General features: G+C 42.6%; 1 protein-coding gene across 3 annotated transcripts in view; it reads right to left on the reverse strand.

Moving 5' to 3' along the window:
• Positions 1-21,713, reverse strand: part of PPIF (peptidylprolyl isomerase F) — a 446,984-nt gene that overhangs the window by 146,375 nt on the left and 278,896 nt on the right. For all 3 annotated transcript variants that reach the window (XM_044055769.1, XM_044055770.1, XM_044055772.1), the window contains exon 4: positions 1,419-1,515. In XM_044055769.1, the coding sequence (XP_043911704.1) occupies positions 1,419-1,515 (97 nt within the window). The remainder of the gene's footprint in view (positions 1-1,418; positions 1,516-21,713) is intronic.

Below are 21,713 nucleotides of genomic sequence, written 5' to 3' on the forward strand. Positions count from 1 at the left end.
ATTACTTCGTTAACAGGCCTCGACTTTCTGCTGTACTTCATTTCTGCTTTGGCAGTTTGTTACTTATACAATGACTACTGCTTAATGGATTTTACTTGCTACTATCTGTGTACTTTACTTAAACTGAAATACATTTCCCTAATTCTCAGTATGTTCTCCTACCTTGCAAATCTTAAGCAACAAAAATGGACTTGTGCAGCAACCTCCAACATGGTAGGGGCAACAACAGTAAGGAAATTCAAAAGTCTGACACAAAATTAAAGAAATTCAAATGAAGCTGTGGAGGAGGGATTGAGAAACGACAGCATGACTAAAGTAGCTTTTGTAGTAAATAGCAGCATGACTTTTGACGGACTATTACTCATTTTCTGCTGTCAAAAATCTATATTTTAAAATGCAAAGGAGAATACATGCTGCCAATCAGTGCCCAATCAATTCAAAAAGCAGTCTACAGGACAGTAACAAGCCTGGGACAAAGGGGACAACTACCCCAGGTGCAAAGTGGTAGAGGGCATGACAGAGACCTCTGCATTTTTTTCCGTACCAAAATGCCAGTATGGAAAGAAACCAGAGTGCAGCATTGTTTTCACTGTAGGGGTTGTGCAGTGTCTGCCGTACTTAAGCCAATCGCACAGTAACCTAAGACTGCAGAGTGGTTGGAGTTGTTGAGGTATGAAGCAGATGGCCAACTGGCTTCCTACACCAATCCAAACACTTTTTGTCACTCTTCACTTGAAAAGCGAGGGAGAGCTGTGTGTTGACTGGCTGCTGTACTTCAGCAAGTCAACTTACCTTCTACAGTAAGCAGAAGTTGTTTTTTTTTCTCTCTCTTAAGAGCTTGGGATACATTTACAGTAATCGAAAGACTTGTTCCTGTCTGACTGCACCATCTTTATGTTATCCTCACAAAGGCAAAGGTGGTAACTGGTTGTGGAGGAATACTGTCCCATTCCAGAATATTGTAGATACAACTCTGTATATTCTGCGTCAGTGCCAATGTGTTTCAGCTCATTTCCTTACAAGTCAGACAAGAACCATGGCTAGGTCCCATTGCTCTTCTAATGGAAAAAAAAAGGACACATGAAAAAAAATGAGTTGTGTGCCTTTGAGTTAAATGCTGAAAAGGAAAAGAGAAAATGAAACAAAATAACCAATTGTTTGACAGTTAATTAAAATAACCAGTAAATAAGCCAGAACTGAACAAATTAACAAAGTTCTTTAGTAACAAAAATAAGTAAATAACTTCACTAGCAACAGCTGCTTATTGTATTAAAAGAAATGCTTTTACAAAACTGCTCTCTGAACTAAATTAAAATGAACAGTACATCAAACAGAGCTTCCCTGTCATCTTGGCACTAGTCCAGCAGTTTTTGCCTTTGGTAATAACTGACAATAATGCAGCTTCCTTAAGTAATTACCTGGTGCAGTGTGCTTCAGAATGAAGTTTTCATCTGGAAACCTAGGTCCATAAATGGACTTCCCTCCAGTGCCATTGTGGTTTGTGAAGTCTCCTCCCTAAAATAAAAAAAATATATAGAATTGAAAGTTGAAAATGGCACCAACAAACACAGGTGAAGCATAAAATGAAGGAAAAAATGTGAGAGTTCTTGGACAGGAGAGACTGTGTGCATTGATACCATAACAATGATTACAACAAACTACAGATGTCTAAACTTAGCGTAACAGCAGATGTTCTAATTTAGCACTGTTGCAGTAGAGCTAGCTATACGGGTTTATCCTGTAAGGATATGACCAACTGGTCAGCTTCTCAAAACATAAGTGCACTGTCCATACAATAGATGCCAGGGCAGACAAGCAGAAATTTCCAAGATATTAATCTTGAAAGAGGAGACAGGCCAGAGGATAACAACTCACAAATACTGGGAAAACAGAAGCAGCAGAGCATTAAACGGGTTCTGGTTCTTAGCACTGTACCAACTAGAAAAATTTCAGAATGGAGAACAGCTGTTGCGTTGGTCAAAAGGGAGTCACCATCATAACATCTGAAGTCCCAGAGAATCTTCAAAGGATCATGTGAATCACTGGAAAGGGCGTAAAAGCACACAGGAATACTTCTGTCCATGGGAATGAGAAAATCATACATTTTCTATGCCTGTATGAAACGAATCCTGGATCAGGATTTAACTGTTTTGAAAAGAGGTGAACAGATCTGCTTGAGGTATTCCCCACAGCTGGATCAATTCCCAAAAAGTCCCTGGAATATTTTTCCACTTGAGGGTCTGGCCTAGTCCTGCGGAGTTGGTCGCCCGCAATGTGTTTGCTCAGATGCAATATACAATGCCTGAAGAGTCAAGCTGAGCAGAGTTGCTACCTCCCAGGCAGTCCGCAAACAGAGTAAGATCTGGTGCCCCCTTATTTATGTACTGCATCACTGTAGTATTATCTACAATAAACTTGCAGAGTTCCTGAAGACCATAGATAATTTAAGGCTTTCACAGCCAACTGCTCCCCATGCGAAGTCTGAAGCATCTGTTGTGACAGACTGGAGGAACTCTAAAGGGAAGAGCGAAAGGACAGAGTAACTTGTTCATGCACCAAAGATCTTCCCTTTTGACAAACCCCAGAACTGCAATCAGAAAAGTTAAAGGGAGCTGATGCGGCGTCCAGGCTTATCTGAGGTACCACTGAAGTTGTCTGGCTACGGGGGAATCATGAGAATTATAGAAGTCATGAAACCCAACATCCTGTGAAATTCCCAGGCAGAAGCCTGAGATTGGAAAAAGAAATCTAGGAAAATTTCCTTACACTGTTTCACCTTCTCCAAAGGAAGAAGAGGTACTCAGAGATGAAGAGAAGACCCCCCCCTTCAAATAAAGCTAGCATAAGAAGGACGGTAAAGAGCTCAGCTGAAGCCTTAAATGAGGAGTCTGATGACCTACTTCATGGAGTCCCGACACAAGTACAAGACAAAGATGTGAATGCCCTGAAGCCTTCAGTGGGTAATCACTGGACCCAGGTATTCTGTAAATAGCCTTGGTGCAGTGGACAGGCCAAGGATAAGACAGAACAGATGAGCCAGACAGAAAATCTTAAATGCCTAAATTCCCTGCAAATTGGAATGCGTTAAAAAAAACAACCTTTAGGTGCAAAGTTACCATAGAACTTCATACTCCAGCAAGTTTTATCATCCCCAAGACTTAATTTGCTCTAAAATGAGAGGAAACCGGGATGTCTGGCCCAGAGGATGAGCAGGAACCCTCTGAAAAGGAGAGCGGCTACCTTTGCCACTTGTACCAGGGACTTTTAGAAAAAGATTACAGAGGTCCAAGTTCCCGCTTTCTTTGGCACCCAAAAAAAACTTTAATAAAAAACATTTCCCATCTGGGCTAGGAGTACAAGTTCTATTTTCCCCCAGGGTCTCCGTTTGCTCAAATAGGAGGAAACTGTGATGTCTGGCTCACAAGAGGAGAAAACCTCTGAATAGGAGACAGGGATTCCCAATAACATCTGTACCTGTGCTGGATTAGACTTGGAGCCCACTTGTCAGTCACTCTGATACCACAGGGGAAGACTGAGGCCCCAGACAGAGGGCCAGATTTGAAGGACTGCTAGACTGAGAAGAGATGGGCACCAGAATTAGCATAAGTCACTTCTGACATTTTGTGACCGTCATTGGTTCTGTTAGGCTCCCCTTTTATTTAAGCCTGTTTAGCACTGCTTTCTGAAATCTGTCTTGTTGAAAGTATCTTGAAATTTTTACTTGTATCCTGAACAAGAACCTGAGATGAAAAGAAAGTGTTTACTAAAGTTAGAAAAGTAGAACTAAAAAAAATCTGAGTGACCCCTTGAATTAAATTTCCTTCTCTCATCAAATCCAAGTACCCCAGCTGCAGAGGACCCTAACACAATGTTGACCTTGGAAGAATTTAAAATGTCAGTTTTAACATCTTCTGTAAGGTTCTGATAACACATCTAAGCAAATGTTCTCATAACTGAGTCAATAGCAGCAGCTCTGTCAAGAGGATCATCAGTCATAAGAAAGAAGGTTAACAGTTAATTTTTTCATGGTCTTAAAAGAAGCCAGTAAAACTTTTAACATGCAAAGTCTGGTAAATCAAAATTCTAAATGTTAAAACTGTAGAAGAAATAGTTTTTCCCCAAATCTGTCAAAAGCTTTCCCATCCTTATCAGAGGGTATAGGATTAGCATTCACATAGTATAATATTTCAGTAAGGATATCAAAGCCATCACTGCTTCGGTGTTCTCATCTAGGCTGATATGCTGGTCTGTAGTGGCTGCCTCCTTGAAAATGCTACAATCAGTACACTCAAAACAATCCTGGAGAGCTGACAATTCTCCCTCAGGCCAAATCCTGATCTCTTTTTACCGTAGGTTTTTCCCTGACCAGAGCAAGTTTATAAACAGGCATCAGCATGATAGAAAGATGACCCGATCTGCTGAGGTGTGGATGCTGCTCTGCTTTGTAGGCTTGCTTTACATTGGTGGACACTTTATCCAAGGTACTCCTACCCTAATAATCTTAGGGTGTTCATTTTGCATGTCACAGGTAGACTGGTACAATTCTGTGAGTGCGTATCTGTATTAGCAGTAGGTGGGATATACACCACTGCTATACAAATTCCATTAAACTTTCTAGGAATGTAAAAAGGTCTACATTTTATAGACAAACTCTGGATTCTCAGAGCAGTGAGACAATGTCCACACAGTTACTGCACCATCTGTTAACATAAACGCAGACTTCTCCTCCCCTAGCCTTTCCTCAAAAGCAGATAATGCATGAACGGCTTCATAAATCCTAATACTTTTTTGCTGGGACACTGGGATTTGATTTTGCTCCAAATTAAACAACACCTATTTTATTAATAGTCACAGAAAGATAAAGTCTTCTGGAGAACATAAGGAAATGCTTTCCTCAAAATCAGAATCTTCAGCTTAAGGAGAATTAAATGAAAAATCATACTTTCCCTTCCTCCTCCCCACTTGTGACGCCCATGCACTGGGCCCAGTAATCAAGGAGCCTCAATCCTCACCACTAGCACCAGTGAGGGGCGTCCATATTGGGAGGGGTAACAAATACACACAGTAAAGTACAATTTCCCTTAAGAGCACACAGAGATAACAGTCAGTCTAGAGTTGATTTCTCCCTTTCTCTCCAGATCCCCAATAAGACTCCCCACTGGCACAGCTATAGGGTACAGATCTCGGCAGAGTAGTCAAGCCAAAACCTCCAGTGCCCTCTCTGTCCAACCAGTGCTTCGTGCCCCTGCTCAAGTAGCTGACACACACGCACTGAGATCTGGTTTATATACAAACACACAGACACTCCTGGGGAAGGCTGGCTCAGATTCTCCAGCTATGCCCCCTCCTACCAGGCTATAAGGTAGTAATCACTGCCACAAACTACTCTTATCAGCTACTAAAAAAGGCCCTTACCAAAGGGTGTCCAATTATACTTTGCAATATCATCCAAATAGTAAATGGATGAATAGCAAGGCTTAATGGAGTGGCTTGGTACAGTATCACCAAATACATGCAAGTACTCTAGAGCTTAAATTATCTCTACACAAAACAACCACAGTTGAAAGGTTTAAAAATATTTAATAATAAAAACACAAGACAAATCTCCTCAATTCAACACAATAATATTCAAGAATTCAGAGATCACAGGAAAATGCTTAAAATACTGTGGAACAGTGACATAAATATAGAAAACAGCTAGACTAAACTTACTATTTTTTATCTATGTCTAAGAGAGACACTAAAATCTTAGATCCTACTTACATACAGAGCAAGCAAGTGCTGCTGAGTGTGGTCAGTTCTTCAGACAAAATCCAAAATGCTTTCTCTTTCTCTCTGAGATCCTCTAAATTGATAATACATCACTGCAGACTCGTTTTAGATTACATCATTCTTCACTGGTTCTCAGGCTAACAGAAACTCATTTTTAACATCTTTCATCTGGCCAGAAAACCCAGCAATAAAATACATTATATATGTAAAATCTAGCAATTAACTCTGGTCTCAAAACAATAGAAGGAATTCCTCAATCCAGACATTATGTCTCCGAGCTTTAAGATCAGTCATACAATGCTTGACTTATCTTACTTCCAGCAGAGTGCACTGTGGTTACATTTTTGAAGTTCAACATTTAACACAGTTTTCTTACATTTAAGAGGACAAGCCTGTGGATTATATTCATATTTACAATGACAGAATTTTGTAGATGATTCTATCTAGCTAGGCTGACGGCCTTCACATATCCTCACATATCCCTCCCCCACAGAGAACTCAAGCTGTTTTTTCAAGTGACCCTTGAGAAACATTGCTTGAGAAGGTTAGGTCTATCAGAGTACCTTACCCCATTCCCTGTCTTGACAGCCCATCTGCATTGGCATTGCTAATCCCACTGCAGTGTTGCACCGACATATATGCTTGCAACCCTAGGCTCCATCTTAGCAACTTGGCATTTTTCTGGCTGGCTCGCTGTAACCATGTTAGGGGATTGTGATCTGTAACTACAGTGAATTTTCTTCCATACAGATAAGGCTGAAGTTTCTGAAGTGTCCACACTATTGCTAGACATTTAGTTTCTACAGCTGCATAGCATTCCTCCCTGGGTTAAGCCTATGACGGAGAAAAACCACTGGGTGCTCTTCTCCCTCTGAAGAAATCTGGCTATGTACAGCCCCCACCCCATGATTCGAAGCATCCACCTGCATAACAAATTATTTGCTGTAATCTGGACTAGCTAACACAGGGGGTCCTCCCAAAGCTTCTTTAAGCTTCTGGAATGCCTGGTCACATGCTGGGGTCCACACTAAACACTACTCCTTATCTGGCCTGTTTTTCCTTGTCAGATCTGTGAGGGGAGCAGCTATGGTACTATAACTGGGGACGAACTTTCTGTAGTACCCTGCTGTCCCTAAGAATGCCCTCACCTGCTTTTTTAACAGGTGCAGGTCATGCCTGAAGGGCTTCCACTTTGGTGGGTTCTGGCCTAATCTCATCATTCCTCACTCTATGTCCTTGGTAGGAGACCTCTGCCATACCCACCTGACATTTGCTGGGTTTAATGATCAACCCTGCCTTCTGTAGTCTGCCTAGCACCTCCCTGACATGCTGAAGGTACTCTTGCCAAGAGTGACTGTAGATGGCAATGTCATCTAGGTAAGTAAGGGCAAACCCTCATGCTCCAGCTAGGATATGATCTACCAGCCTCTGGAAAGTCGCTGGGGCATTTTTCATCCCAAAGGGCATCTTTGTGAACTCGTACAAGCCACAAGGATTCACAAAGGCTGACCTCTCCCTAGCATTGGGAGTCAAGGGCACCTGCCAGTAACCCTTGGCAAGATCAATGTTTGTAAGACACTTAGCCCCGCCCAGCTGCTCTAGGGCCTCATCTATCCTAGGCATGGGGTAAGCATCTAACGCGGTGTGACAATTTCCTGTAGTCCACACAGAACCTGGTGCTGCCATCCTTCTTTGGCACCAGCACCACTAGGGAGGCCTAGGGACTATTGGCCTCTTGAATTACCCCTAGTTCCTACATCTCCTGTATTGCCTCCCTCAGAGTCTGTTTGACTCTCTCAGGCACCTTACAAGGGGCCTGCCCAATAGGCATTTGGGGTCCTGTATCCACCTGGTGCTGCACCAGGTGGGTACACCCTGGTTTCCCAGTGAAAATGTCCCCAACCTCCTGTAACATTGCTTGGTTTCTCGAACCTGGGTAGGGGACAGCTGCTGGGACACTGCTTACCCCTTCCACTGAGGTGTCAGTCCAAGCCTCACTGAGGAGATCAGTCACCAGACCTTCCTCAGACTCCTGCAATCCACTGCAAATACTCAGCACAAGGGCCTCCCTATCATGGTAAAGTTTCATCATGTTAACATGGTACAATATGTGCTCCTGGCTAGCAGTTCTAACATGTAGTTAACATCACTTAGCCTTCTTACCACCACCTTGTAGGATCTCTCCCAATCTGCTTGCAGCTTGTGTCCGACAGGAATAAGAACCATTACCTGCTGCCCTACAGCATTCCTGTCATACCAGATCTTTTTTCTGCTGTTGGGCTTCTGCCGGGTTCTCCTGGGCCAAGCCCATTAAGTCCCTGAGCCTCGTCCTGAAGTTCAGGACATATGCCACAACAGACTCCTGGTGAGATTCACACTCACCCTCCCACTCGTCTCGAATTAAATCTAGAGGTCCCCTTTACCCTATGCCCATACAGCAACACAAAGGGTGAAAAACCTGTTGGTTCCTGGGGAACCTCTCTGTAAGCAAATAGATGTGGTAAATAATTGTCCTACTCCCTGTTAAACTGGTCTGCAAATGCCGATAGCATGGACTTGATTGTAGAGTTTTACCTCTCAAGTCCATTAGTCTGGGGATGGTCTTTAGGTGCTTCACCCCACAGTACTTCCACACACAAGCCAGCAGGTCCGACATGAAATTGGCACCTCTGTCAGTCAGTATTTCTTTTGGGAAACCTACCCTGCTGAAAATCTCTAACAAAGCATTTACCACCTTTTCTGCCTCAATGGAGGACAGAGCCACTGCCTCAGGGTATCTTGTAGCATAGTCTACTACCACCAGGATATACTTTTTCCCTGTGGAACCTGGGGTGCTCAAGGGGCCCCACAATACCCATAGCTACAATACCCATAGCTACCATCTGAAATGAGTCCTCAATCACAGGCAAAGGCAAAGGAGTTTCACTTTGTCTCCTGCCTTGCCTACCTTTTCGCACTGCTCACAGGTCTGCCGGTTACATCTCTGGAAATTCCAGGCCAATAGACGTTCTGCATAACACATCTTTTTGTACGTTTTATGCCCATATGACCTGCAAAGGGAATATCAAGGGCTATGGATAGAAGTGCCAGACAGTAGGCTCTAGGCACTACCAACTGCTGTATTCTCTCACCTTCTAGCCCTCCCTCAGGGGTCCACTCTCTATACAGTAACCCCTTGTCCCAGTATACAGATTCTGCCTTCCCTTGAGAATCTGGTGCCTCACTAGCAACCTGCCTCAGGCCTTGTAATGTAGGGTCTGAAAACTCGGGTCTCAACTCTCTGTTTGTAACCCTTTCCAGCTCCCTTTCCACAGGAAGTCTGGCATCCTGTGACAGCGGTGCCTCACTGTCAGCCTGGGTACTACTACTCACCTCTACATTTGCAGTCACTCTGTCCAAGGGGAACATCAGTACCCACAAGCAGCTGTGGCTCACATTCATACTCACTGTTACAGAGTAGATCCCCCCCCTAAAGTAACCACCTCACCAGTCCTGGCTGCAACTATGCGGACTGTCTGGGTCTCCTCCAGACTACCAGACACACATACTTGTCTCCAAGCCTGACTGCGTGCAAAGTACAGTTGTGTACACTTACCATAAATGTAGATGTTAGAGTGTATTCACTGTTGCAGTCCTAACCAATGGGTTCTCCAGCTCCCAGTAGCCCTCGATCAGCCAGAATACCAAAGGTAAGTAAAAATGATGTTGGCTGTCGGTTGTAGAGGACGTCAGGGCATCTGATACAAAAGGAGGCAGCCGATGTCACTTCCTCAGTCTTTCTTGTCATAACAGCCAGAAGCCCCTAGAAACAAGGCTTAAACCAAAAGCCATTTTGGCAAATACCAAATTTAGCCTGTACCTTGGGAAAAGAGGAAAAGGGGGAAGGAGGGTGGGAAAGCAGGACTGCAACAGTGAATACACTTTAACATCTACATTTATGGTAAGTGTACACAACTGTACTGTGTTAATAGTGTTTCACTGTTGCAGTCCTAACCAATGGGTTGACTACCAAAGCCCAGCGAAAGGGGAGGAGGAACCAACAGAATCAAGGGTTGGAAATAATGCCCTGCAAAACAGCAGTGGCAAACCCTGCCCTGGCTCTTGAAAACAAAGGCAAATTATAATGCTTTGTGAAAGTGTGAACAGAAGACCATGTGGCAACTTCCAAAATGTCTTTAGTAGGGACACACCTTAAAAAGGCCACAGAAGTGGAAGCTGCTCTAGTAGAGTGGGTCCTAACCCCTTGAGGAGTAGCTCTGCCATGAAAGGAATAACAAAAAGTAATACAATGTGCAATCCATTTAGAAATGGTCTGCTTAGAAATAGCCTTGCCCTGGGCTCCAGGGGCAAAGCTGACCAATAGCTGAGCTGATTTCCAAAGGTCTTTAGTCCTGTCCAGATAAAACCTGAGCTGTCTACGCACATTAAGAGAATGTAGGATCCTCTCACCTCTATTTAGAGGATTAGGAAAGAATGTAGGAAGGTGTATGGACCAATTAAGAGTCAGGCTAGAAGCCACCTTAGGCATAAAGGAAGGGTTTGTTCTCAGAGAGACCCTATCTGCATGGAAAACAAGAAAAGGCTCCACAGCCATCAAAGCATGCAGCTCCGAAACCCTCCTTGCTGAAGTGATAGCCAAGAGGAAGGCAGTCTTCCATGAGAGAAACTTTACATCTGCAGTGGCAGCTGGCTCAAAAGGAGGAAGAGTGAGTTTCTTTTACAACAAAATTAAGATCCCAGGCTGGAGTAGATGCCCTTCTGGGAGGTCTTAAGTTGCAAGCACCTCTGAGAAACATTTTCATCAGGGGATGAGAGAAAATGGGTTGTTCAAAAGAACAATGAGCAGAAATGGCTAAAGCATAGAGGAAAAAGAGAGACCACCCTGAAGCAAATCAACCAGGTATTCCAGGATCAGAGGAATGGTAGGTTGAGAAGTAGATTCCCCTCTAGCCTGCATCCAATGAGAGAACATTTCCCATTTGCCAGCGTAGGACTTCCTAGTGCTAGGCCTCCTGGCCTCCCTCAGCACGTCAACCACCTGCTGGGAAAGGGAAGAAGAAAAGGATGGGGTCATACAATGAGCCAAGCTACCAAATGAAGAGACTGAATGAAAGAAGAAAAGGATGGAGTCATACAATGAGCCATGCTGCCAAATGGAGAGACTGAAGATGAGGATGGGATGGAGTCATACAATGAGCCAAGCTGCCAAACGGAGAGACCAAGATGAGGATTTAGAATGTTTCCCCCTTCCTGAACCAAAAGGTCTGGCTTCAGAGGAAGATGCCAAGGAGGACATTGAGAGAGACTGAGAAGAAGTGGATACCAATGCTGCCTGGGCCAGTCCGGAGCTATGAGAATAGTTCTTGGATGTTCGTCCCTGATCTTCAATAATACTCTAGGAAGAAGAGGAAGAGGAGGGAAGGCATAAACTGACAGCAGTATCCAAGGGAAGGACAGAGCATCCACTTTCCAGGCTCTGCTGTGATGTTGTCTGGTGCAAAGGTAGAAGATGGTTGTCTGGGGAGAAGAAAAGATCCACCTGAGGTGTGCCCCAACGTTGAATGATGCTGTAAAAGACTGCTCTGTTCAGCTGCCACTCGTGAGGATCCAGGGTCCATCTGCTCAACTGGTCTGCCAAAACATTGAGCCTTCCTGGAAGAAACTGAGCTAGGAGATGCAGGCCCAGGGATGCTGCTATGGACCAAAGACTCGTGTTCTGCTTGCAGAGGAGGTCCGAAAGAGTCCCTCCCTGCTTGTTGATGTACCACATGACTGTGGTGTTGTCCATCCTGACAAGCAGGGTCCCTGGAGAAAATAGATGGCTGAAAGCTAGTAAGGCCTGCTGGACTGCCATCAACTCCTTTAAATTTATGTGCAGGTGCCTCTGCTGGGCATTCCAACGTCCCTGTATGCATCTGCCATCCAGGTGAGCTCCCCAGGCATAGTGCAATGCATCTGTGAACTTGAGTGGCAAGGGGTGGGCGAAAAGGCATGCCTTTGTTCTGTACACAGGCTGTTGCCCACCATAGAATCTCTGTCTGCAGACATGGAAGCAGAGGAATTATCACATCCAGGTCCTGTGTGTTGACACCAAGTGTTCTTGAGGTACCATTGCAATTTCCTCATATGCAGTCTTGCATATGGAATCATGAGAATGCAAGAGGCCATGAATCCCAGAGCTTGCAGGTATTTCCTTGCAGGGAGCTGAGAGAGTTGTCTGCTTCTCCCGGGTGAGATTTAGCATCTGGGCGGCTGTGTTCAGTCTCGCTCCCAGGAATGTTATCTCCTTGGATGGCACCATTTTTGATTTTTCCTCATTGAGAGTGTAACCCAGAGAAAAGAGAAGAGTCTTTACAAATTCTAGATCCTTTAACAGCTATTCCTGAGAATTCGCTTGAATTAGACAGTCAAAGTATGGATAAATCTGAATTTTCTTCTGCCTGCGAAAAGCAATGACTGGAGCGAGGCACTTTGTGAAAACTCTGGGAGCAGTAGATAAGCCAAAGGGCAGCGCAGAGAATTGATAATGTTGCTTGCCCACCCTGAAATGAAGGTATTGCCTGCAACTTTCCCTGATAGGGATGTGCAGATAAGCTTCTTTCAGATCCAACATTACCAGCCAGGAATCCTTTTCGAACAATGGCAGCAACTGATGCAGAGCGAGTATTCTGAACTTTGGAATTATCAAGAAAGAGTTCAGGATGGATAGATCTAGGATAGGACGCCAGGTGCCTTCTTTTACTGGAACTAGGAAGTCTGGAATAGAAACCCTGGACTACCTGCTGAGCAGGAACTGATTCTATTGCTTCCAGATGTAACAGACAAAATTTGCTTTTTCTACTTCTTCCCTTTGGTTTGTAGGAGTGTCCGGGAATCCTTTGGGTAATGGAAAGGTGTGGAAAGAAAACTTGCGTCCTAGGGATACAGTTCTGAGTACCCATTTGTCGTCCGTGATGGTGGCCCAGACATTTGCAAAAAGGACCAATCTTCCCCTTAAAGGACTCTCTGGGCAGGTAAGAACAGGCAAAAGTTGAACAGAGTCATCGAGAATGTTTAGACTGAGATGCAGGCTTAGAACTTCCCGCCTTGGAAGAGGAAGCCTGGAAACGCTTAGACCTTTGAAGGGTAGCCCCCTGCCCCCTAGAAGATTAGCAACCTCTAGTCCTAGAACGGCTCTGTCTGCTAGTATCAGGGAATGTCCAACTCTTAGAAGGGTAATTCCTGCTAAAGCAAGGAGGCTGAACTTGCAGAAAGTCTTTAACTGTCTGCATAGACTTGGCCTTGTCTTCCATTTTCTTGGGCACTTCCTCTGCTTTGCTGCCAAAAAGACTGTCCTTATACACAGGTACATCCAAAGGTTTGGCCTTGACAGGCTCTGGAAGGGGCTGTTCCCCGAGCCAAGCATGCCTTCTAATAGAGCCAGTAGCTGTAGCCCTACAAGAGGCTTCTAGAATGTCTAAACCACAATGTAATGAATGTTTATTGGCAAGACTGGCAGAATTCAGCAAATCCTGCATATCCTTACTCTCTGCCAACACAGGCACACTTGCTATCCTAGACTTAATAGCTTCCAAAGTGTGCTGCTGGTACTTCAGCATATGAAAAGGAATCAGCAGACCTAATAGCAAGAGTGGCAGAGGTATAAACCTTTTTATCCCACCTATCTAGGTTCCTAGATTCCCTGTCAGAAGGAACAGGATTTTTAGTAACAGTGACCTTAACTCCTTTAGGGCCTTGAGAAATAACCTCAGGATCAGCCAGCGGATTCCTGAAAAGAAACAAATGAGAATCAGGGACTCTATAGTACCTGTCAGGCTTCCTGGGAGCAGGAGGAACTGAATTTGGAGTCAAGGAATTTTTCAGAAAAACATAATCAACCACTTTCAACAAAAGGTGGAATAGCCAAAGGCTTATGCTGAGGCAAATCCAAAAACTCTCTAATCCTTTTCTTAGAAAGGGGATAATCCTGACTTTCCCATTTAAAATACTCCCTGAGAGTATTTAAAGTATAACCAAAAGAGAAATCTTCTGGAGGAGAAGCAGAAGAGATGGACTCCTCTGCATGTGAATCCTCAAAAGGAGAGAAAGTCTGAGAGACTTCTCTTTATCAACAGAAATGCTAGAAGTATCAGAACCTGAATAAGAAAGTCTCAGGAGGGGCATCCCTACCTCTTTTTGAAGGAGGAGGCTGTGAACCCCTAATAAGAGTCAAAAGGTCAGCCATTTTACCCATTTGAGAATGAGGGGAACAAGAGGAAACAGGAGCCTGTTTCTTCACAGGCTTACGACTGGAAGATTTACCTGCCAGTATGAAGTACTCGGGAGGCCTGGCAACTGCTGAAGTTGCAGCCAAAGTCGTCAGTATGAGCTTGCTGTCTGAACTAAGAATGGAGGTCTCTGACATCGGAGTCAGCTTAGTGGCTCCGGATCCGGCTGAAGAGGCAACAGGCGGAAGGTCAGAAGGCAAAATGAAAGCCGGAGGCCTGGGGGCCTCTGAAATGGTCTCAACCGAGGCTTGCGGTTGAAAATCTGCGGGCTGCAGGGACTGCAAAGGTGCCTCACTAGCTAGCGCATGATTGACTACCAACTTATCATCCGAGGACTGGACCTTCGGAAACCTGTCATGGTCCTTATCCTTATGTTTTTTGGGGATATCCGGTGGACACCATACCAACAAACTTAGACCAAACTCCAAAATACACAAATTTCACCTCACCAGGGGCAAAAATCACTAAAAAACAAAAATAAAAAATAGCACAATGGCAGGAAAGAGAACCAGCTTTATTTGTGACTAAGCGCATTCACCTTCAAATCCTAGGCATCATCAGGGTCACTAAACATACACATCACTTCCTTTTTATAGTAAAATACACAACATCAAAGTCACTCAACATATACATCACTTCCTATTTACATTAAAATACACATGACTTCAGACATATAAAAACTCAATCATTGCAATTCTAATTCTGTCATTAATACCTGGAGAATCCTATGTTGGTAAAACCATACAGAGATTGAAAGACAGAATTGCTGAGCATGTGAGGAACATTAAAAATAAAAAGACAAGTAGTGCCCTTTATAGACATTCTGTCATATGTCAGAATTTTAAGAGGTTTCTTTTTTTCATTATTGACATAGTGAAGAAAAGGGGAAGAGGTGGCAATACTAAAGTGATTTTAGAACTAAGAGAAACAAAATGACAACTGACACTAAATAATTCTCCAGGTATTAATGACAATATTTCTATTGTACCCCTTCCTCAAATGGAAATCTTTTAATATTTAATTCAGCCAGTGTGCATTCTTTAATTATGTTAAAAGGGTGGTTTACAAATCATTTTAGTATTTTTAACATGTTTAATACAGGTTTATATTCAATACAATTATACTGCATTGGATTTTAAATTAGAATTGCAATGATTGAGTTTTTATATGTCTGAAGTCATGTGTATTTTAATGTAAATAGGAAGTGATGTATATGTTGAGTGACTGATGAGGTCATGTGTATTTTACTATAAAAAGGAAGTGATGTGTATGTTTAGTGACTCTGATGATGCCTAGGATTTGAAGGTGAAAGCGCTTAGTCCTGAATAAAGCCGGTTCTCTTTCCTGCCACTCAGCTGTTTTTTCCACGTTTTTTTTTTTATTTATTTTTGGTTTTATTAGGAATTTTCACCCCTGGTGAGGTGGAATTTGTGTGTTGGATTTACTTGTGGAAGTCTGCTTTGTGGCGTGGGTTGCTGGACCTGGTTTTATCAACTTCACTTTATCTACAATGGAAGCCCTAATTAAGGACCTTACAGATGCAGTTTCTAAACTGACAGTGAGTTTAGCTACACGTGCAGCACACAGTCAGCGTAACAGCAATGGTATTTCATGTTTGCCAGCTACACAAGATCTACGGGTGTTAACTTTACATTCTGTGGGTGGAATAGACAATTCAAACCATGAACCAGGAGGAGTTTCCATCCCTTCTGGATCTAGAGGGCTGACTGATTGGTTTTCCAGTCCCGTTTTACATTTTAATGAAGACGAGCAGGAAGGGCTGGTTTTGGGAATGCTCAATAATCAGCTGATGTCTTTTGAAAAACTATGTCACAAATTTCGTGGCCTCCAGTTGGATAATGCATTTCTATTGGAATCTATAAGACTGAAGCAAGTGCCTAAAGGGCTCCGAATCAACAAGTTACCAAACAGGATTTATGAGGGCAGCAATGCATTTAATGAATTAACTTAACTTTATAACAATACAGGACTGGAGGTAATGTGAATTTTAATTAAGGACAATAACATTTAGTTGGATAACCTTAAGGACATTGTTACATTAGACACTAGTATTACAGCTGATTTATTATTTTCACATTATAAAATGAAATATGACAAGATTTTGTCGGACTTGGAGAAGTATGTGACTGACAATTCTGCTAAAAAGAAGGTTAAATTAAAACATGATAGAAATGAATATGTAGCCAAGAATGCTTACAACATTAGTATGCATGTGAAGACTGGTAAAGTGGATGATGTTGATTATGATGAAGGGGGTAGTTCGAATGTTAAATCTAATGATGTTATTAGACCTAGTAACCAAAACTATGTTAACAATGTAAGTAACATTAGAAACAGTGAGGTAAATGGTGAGCTTTTTTTTAGAACCCCCTCCGGAAGTAAGAAGATTGGAACGCCTGAAAAATCAGGCGAACAGGAATGGTCCTGGTTTTCAGAACTGATGGCGTTACAACAAGAGGTTGAAAGGGGAGGGGGAGACAGAGCCAGTACTACTGAATATGTACAGTCCTGAATTATCAATTATTGATGATGACTTGCATGGTACACAAGATGTTGTCAACATCTTTAAAATGGAGATTTTACTTTATATAATTTCACCAACAAGCCACTGACCTCTACGCATTGTGAATTATTTAAAAAAGGTTTTTCTTTTCTGCCATCTTTTAAAACTGATACTGCCACTTCAATTTTAAACCTCAGGTTGTTTACAAGACATTTAAACCTGAAATTTAAACCTGAAATTAATATTTTCAAGTGATGAGGGGGATGTTCACCCAGCACTACAAAGGAGTACTACTTTTATTCCTTCCTGTCATAGAAAAATTGGACGAGTCATTTTGTGAATCAGAATTTGGGGCTCAGTTACAAAACAGCAACATGGGGAGTGACAATTTCAGTAGACAGGAAAGAAAGATTTTTAGCGAATTAAAAAGCGATACAACAATTAGGTTCATGAAACTGGATAAAGGCGGGGGGATGGTACTGATGTCTAAGTTTGACTATAGTTGTAAAATGTTTACTACTTTGAACGACCCTGCCACTTATTCTAGAGTTTCATTGAACGAGATCAACCAAGCTTATTCTAAGATTGATATAGAGTTATTTGACGCTTTTTCACAGGATGTTATTAATGGTGTTGAAATGGACTGAGTGTGGATGACCCAGTTATCCCGGTGATCTTTGGAATTCCTAAGATCCATAAGTGTGAACATGATCCTCCTTTTAGGCCAATTGTGGCTGCCAAGGGTTCAAAGACTAAGCCCTTGGCTGCCTATCTTGACCACTAAACTAAACCTATTATTAAAAATGTTGATCACATTACGACAGAATCTTGACATTGTTTGGAGATGTTGCGTGAAATTGTCACGTTAGAAAATGTGAGCTTGTTGGCCATTGATGTCATTTTATTTTCTGTAATTCCACATGTTAAGGATGTCAAGGCATTTGAAGACTGTTTAATTGGATCTGGCATGCTTCCTAATAAGGTTAACTTTTTAACCAGTTTGATGGAAATTGTACTGAATAGTAATTTCCTCTTTTATGAAGGCAAGTATTACCACCAGACCACAGGTGTCGCGAAGGGAGCGAAATGTGGTCCAGTTTTTGCAAATGTGGTCCTGTTGCAATGGGAGAAGTGGTGTTTAGATCCAAATACATGCCTAAGATGGTCAAATATTTGAGATTTTTGGATGACATCCTGATTTTGTGGAATGGCCCTATATCTGAAATTGATGATTTTGTAGCCTTTTTGGATTCTAGTACTGACTTTTTGTCGTTTACTTACAGACACAGTTCTGAAGAAATAGATTTGGATATATTGTTAAAGAACAATGATGGTACGTTGGTCTCCACGATTTTTAGGAAAACAATTTACTCAAATGGACTGTTGCATTACAACAGCTGTCACCCTCCCCATCAGAAATGTGGAGTGGTGAAGAGCCAGATGTGTAGGCTATCTAGGCTGATTAGTCAAGATGATTTCAGTAAGGAATTGTAAACACTCATAGGGATGTTTATCAACAGAGGTTACCTACTCAGATTGTTGCTCAGTACCAAGAGAGAGATCTGGAGAAAGAGGTCTACACTCCATCGACCAATTTCATCATTAGAATCTAACGTGGCTGTCCCCGGTAAGAAACATGCGGTAGGCAATAATGTTATGGTATTAAAGTATAATCAGGATTGCCCCAGGATTTAAACACTGCTTGGAAAAATCTCTTTGATGATCTTAAACAGAGGTTAGGTGTAGTACCAAAGGGGGTATACAGTAGAGGAAGTAATTTCAAGGATCTTCTTGAATTGCGAGAGATAGATCAGGACAGGGGGCACGTCTCTACGATGTAAAAGTGCTGTTCTTGCAGTTACTGCAAGTATATCAACGATGGCCCTTATGTAGTTGTGGATGGCTATCCCCGCACTTTGTCATGTCCTGGTAGGGGAACATGTAATACTACAAGTGTTGTATATTTAGCAACATGTTCCACATGCTCTGCATTCTATGTTGGTAAAACTATACGGAGATTGAATGATAGAACTGCAGAGCATGTGAGGGACATTAAAAAATAAAATGACAAGTAGTGCCCTTTATAGACATTCTGTCAAATGTCAGTATTTTAAGAGGTTTCTTTTTTTCATTATTGACATAGTGAAGAAAAGGGGAAGAGGTGGCAATACTAAAGTGATTTTAGAACTTAGAGGAACAAAATGGCAATTGACACTAATGTTAAGAATTCTCCAGGTATTAATGACAATATTTCTATTCTACCCCTTCTCAAATGGAAGTATTTTAATATTTAATTCAGTCAGTGTGCGTTAATTATGTTAAAAGGGTGGTTTACAAAGCATTTTAGTATTTCTAACATGTTTAATACAAATTCCAAAATGTTTAGCTAAAAGCTTAACCTACCAATGAATAGTACGCGGATTAAAGGAAGCACAGAGATCACAATTAGGAACGTTGTGGTCAAGGCCTAAACAAATAATACAATAGGAATGAAAATCTCTATGAGGAATCTGCTTTCCACAGGTAAGACAATTAACCATTTCTGACATTCATTAAGGGAAGAAAAGTGGATCCCCAATGGGGTACTTAGCTGTAGCTGACTTCAACTTTGTAGTCGGAAACAAAAAAGGTAAACTACCGACCGGCACTCGTGCAAGTGACGTCAGCTGCCTTCTTTTGTATCGGACGCCCTGACATCCTTTACAACAGACTACATTGACTAGATTGAGGGCTACCGGGAGCCGGATAACCCATTGGTTTGGGCTGCAACAGTGAAACACGAACATCTGCATAAAAACATTGTGCTGACTCATCAAAACCCTTCCCTATCATGACATTTGCAGGATGGTAATTTGAAACCCCCCGTTTTCTCAAGACAACCTACTACTGGCATTTTGTCTTTCCTACTTACTGGCTCCCTCACCTTTTGCTCCCCACCTTGCCTCCATGGGCATCTATATGCCACATGGCCCTGCTGATTGCATTCAAAACATTTAACCCTAGGTCAAGACGTGTGCCTGGGCTAGCAGCAGATTCTGTAGAGCAGTCTGGGCTGCCTACCATGGGTTTCTTTACACCCGTGAGCAGTACTGGTGGTCCCTGTTCTGTGCATGGATGCCCTGCTTGCTAGGTATAGGTCTCCATTCTTCCCCAATTCATCTGAAGTAGCATATTGTCTATCAGCTAACCAGATCCTCATGTCCTCAGGCAAAGTGCTGAGGGCTTGTTCCCTCACCAAAAGGTCTGCCAGCCCTTCAAAAGTGGTGACCTGACATCCACTCACCCACCTGTGAAAATAAGCGCTCAATTCAGCAACTAGCTTAAAAGATTCTAGCAGGCAATTCTTAACAGCAGTACAATTTGGAAAGTACATTTACAGCTCTGCCTTACCATGGAGTAAGGGGGTTAGGAACCATACACAGAGCCTTTGGTCAACATCATATTGTTTACATTCATTTATATGTTTGAGACAGTAACTATCAAAATTATCGCCCTCTAAACTGGGGAAAAAATTTACTGACTGTTTGTGCTTCTGGGGTCCGGTTACCCCCTTTCCCATTACCTCCATGACTATGGAGAAGAGTCAGCATCTCCTTTTCATGCTGCCACTCCTTCTCCTCAGCTTCCAGATGTTGCAGTTTCTCATTCTCCTCAGCCTGCAGACATCTCTCAGTCTCTCTGCTGCTTCCGTTTCCAAACACCTGGCCTCCAACTCAAGTCTCTTTAGCTCCAGATGGATTTTTAAGTCCTCTGCAGAAAGGTTGCACTGTCCATTCAATGAGTGTTGTACATCTCCACGGCCAGTCTAATCATCGTCCTGATTGCTGTTTTCTGGTGCAGCTGTGACCAAAGTTGCAATCATGTCTGCCTTAGGATTCCATGCACCAGTCCTTTAGCCTGGCACATCTCAGCCAACTGGCTCCTTGTCAGCTTGCCATACTACTGTGCTGAAAGGCTTGCCTGCTCTCCCTGACCAACTAAGCTAACAAAAGAAATAAAACAATTGTGATCTTAACTCTGAGTGTTTACTGCGTGGCTGATTTAGAGTACAAAAACACCTTCAGTGATCACTGTACACAAGCTACAGGAATTCACTATCCACACCATTACAAGCCAATTAGCATGTGCCAACCAATTAATGTGTGGTGTGGATATCCCACCACTCCCAACCAATTAATGTGACGCACATGCAATGACCCAGTAATCAAGGAGCCTCAATCTTCACCATTAGCACCAGTGAGGGGCGTCAACATTGGGAGGGATATCAAATACACACACAGTAAAGTACAATTTCCCTTAAGAGCACACAGAGATCACTGTCAGTCTGGGGCTGGTTTCTCCCTTTCTCTCCAGATCCCCAATAAGACTCCCCACTGGCACAGCTATAGGGTAGATTTCTAGACCAAGTAATCAAGCCAAAACCTCCAGTGCCCTCTCTGTCCAACCAGTGCTTCGAGTCCCTGCCCAAGCAGCTGACACATACATCGAGATTTGGTTTATATACAAATGCACAGACACTCCTGAGGAAGGCTGGCACAGGTTCAACATCTATGCCCTCTCCTGCCAGGCTAAAGGGAAGTAATCACCATCACCAACTACTCTTATTAGCTACTAAAAAGGCCCTTACCAAAGGGTGTCCAATTATACTGTGCATTATTATTCAAACAGTAAATGGACGGACAGCAAGGCTTATTGGAGTGGCTTTGTACAGTACCGCCAAATACATGCAAGTATTCTAGAGCTTAAATCATCTCTACACAAAACAGCCATGCTTGAAAAGTTTTAAAATATTTAATAATAAATATAAAAACACAAGACAAATCTCAATTCAATACAGTACTAGTCAAGAGTTCAGAGATCACATGAAAATGCTTAAAATAATATTGTGAAATAGTTTGACAAATATAGAAAACAGCTAGACTAAACTTACTACTTTCTATATTTCTGAGAGACACTAAAGTCTAAGATCCTACTTACAGAGCAAGCAAGTGCTGGTGAACGTGGTCAGTTCTTCAGACAAAATCCAAAATGCTTTCTCTTTCCCTCTGAGATCCCTTAAATTGATAATACTTCACTGCTGACTCATTTTAGATTACATCATTCTTCTCTGGTTCTCGGGCTAACAGAAACTGAGTTTTAACATTTCTTTG

This window comes from Protopterus annectens, chromosome 14.part0 (genome assembly GCF_019279795.1).
Source record: "Protopterus annectens isolate FY-2018-M chromosome 14.part0, PAN1.0, whole genome shotgun sequence".
NCBI classification, from domain to species: domain Eukaryota; kingdom Metazoa; phylum Chordata; order Ceratodontiformes; family Protopteridae; genus Protopterus; species Protopterus annectens.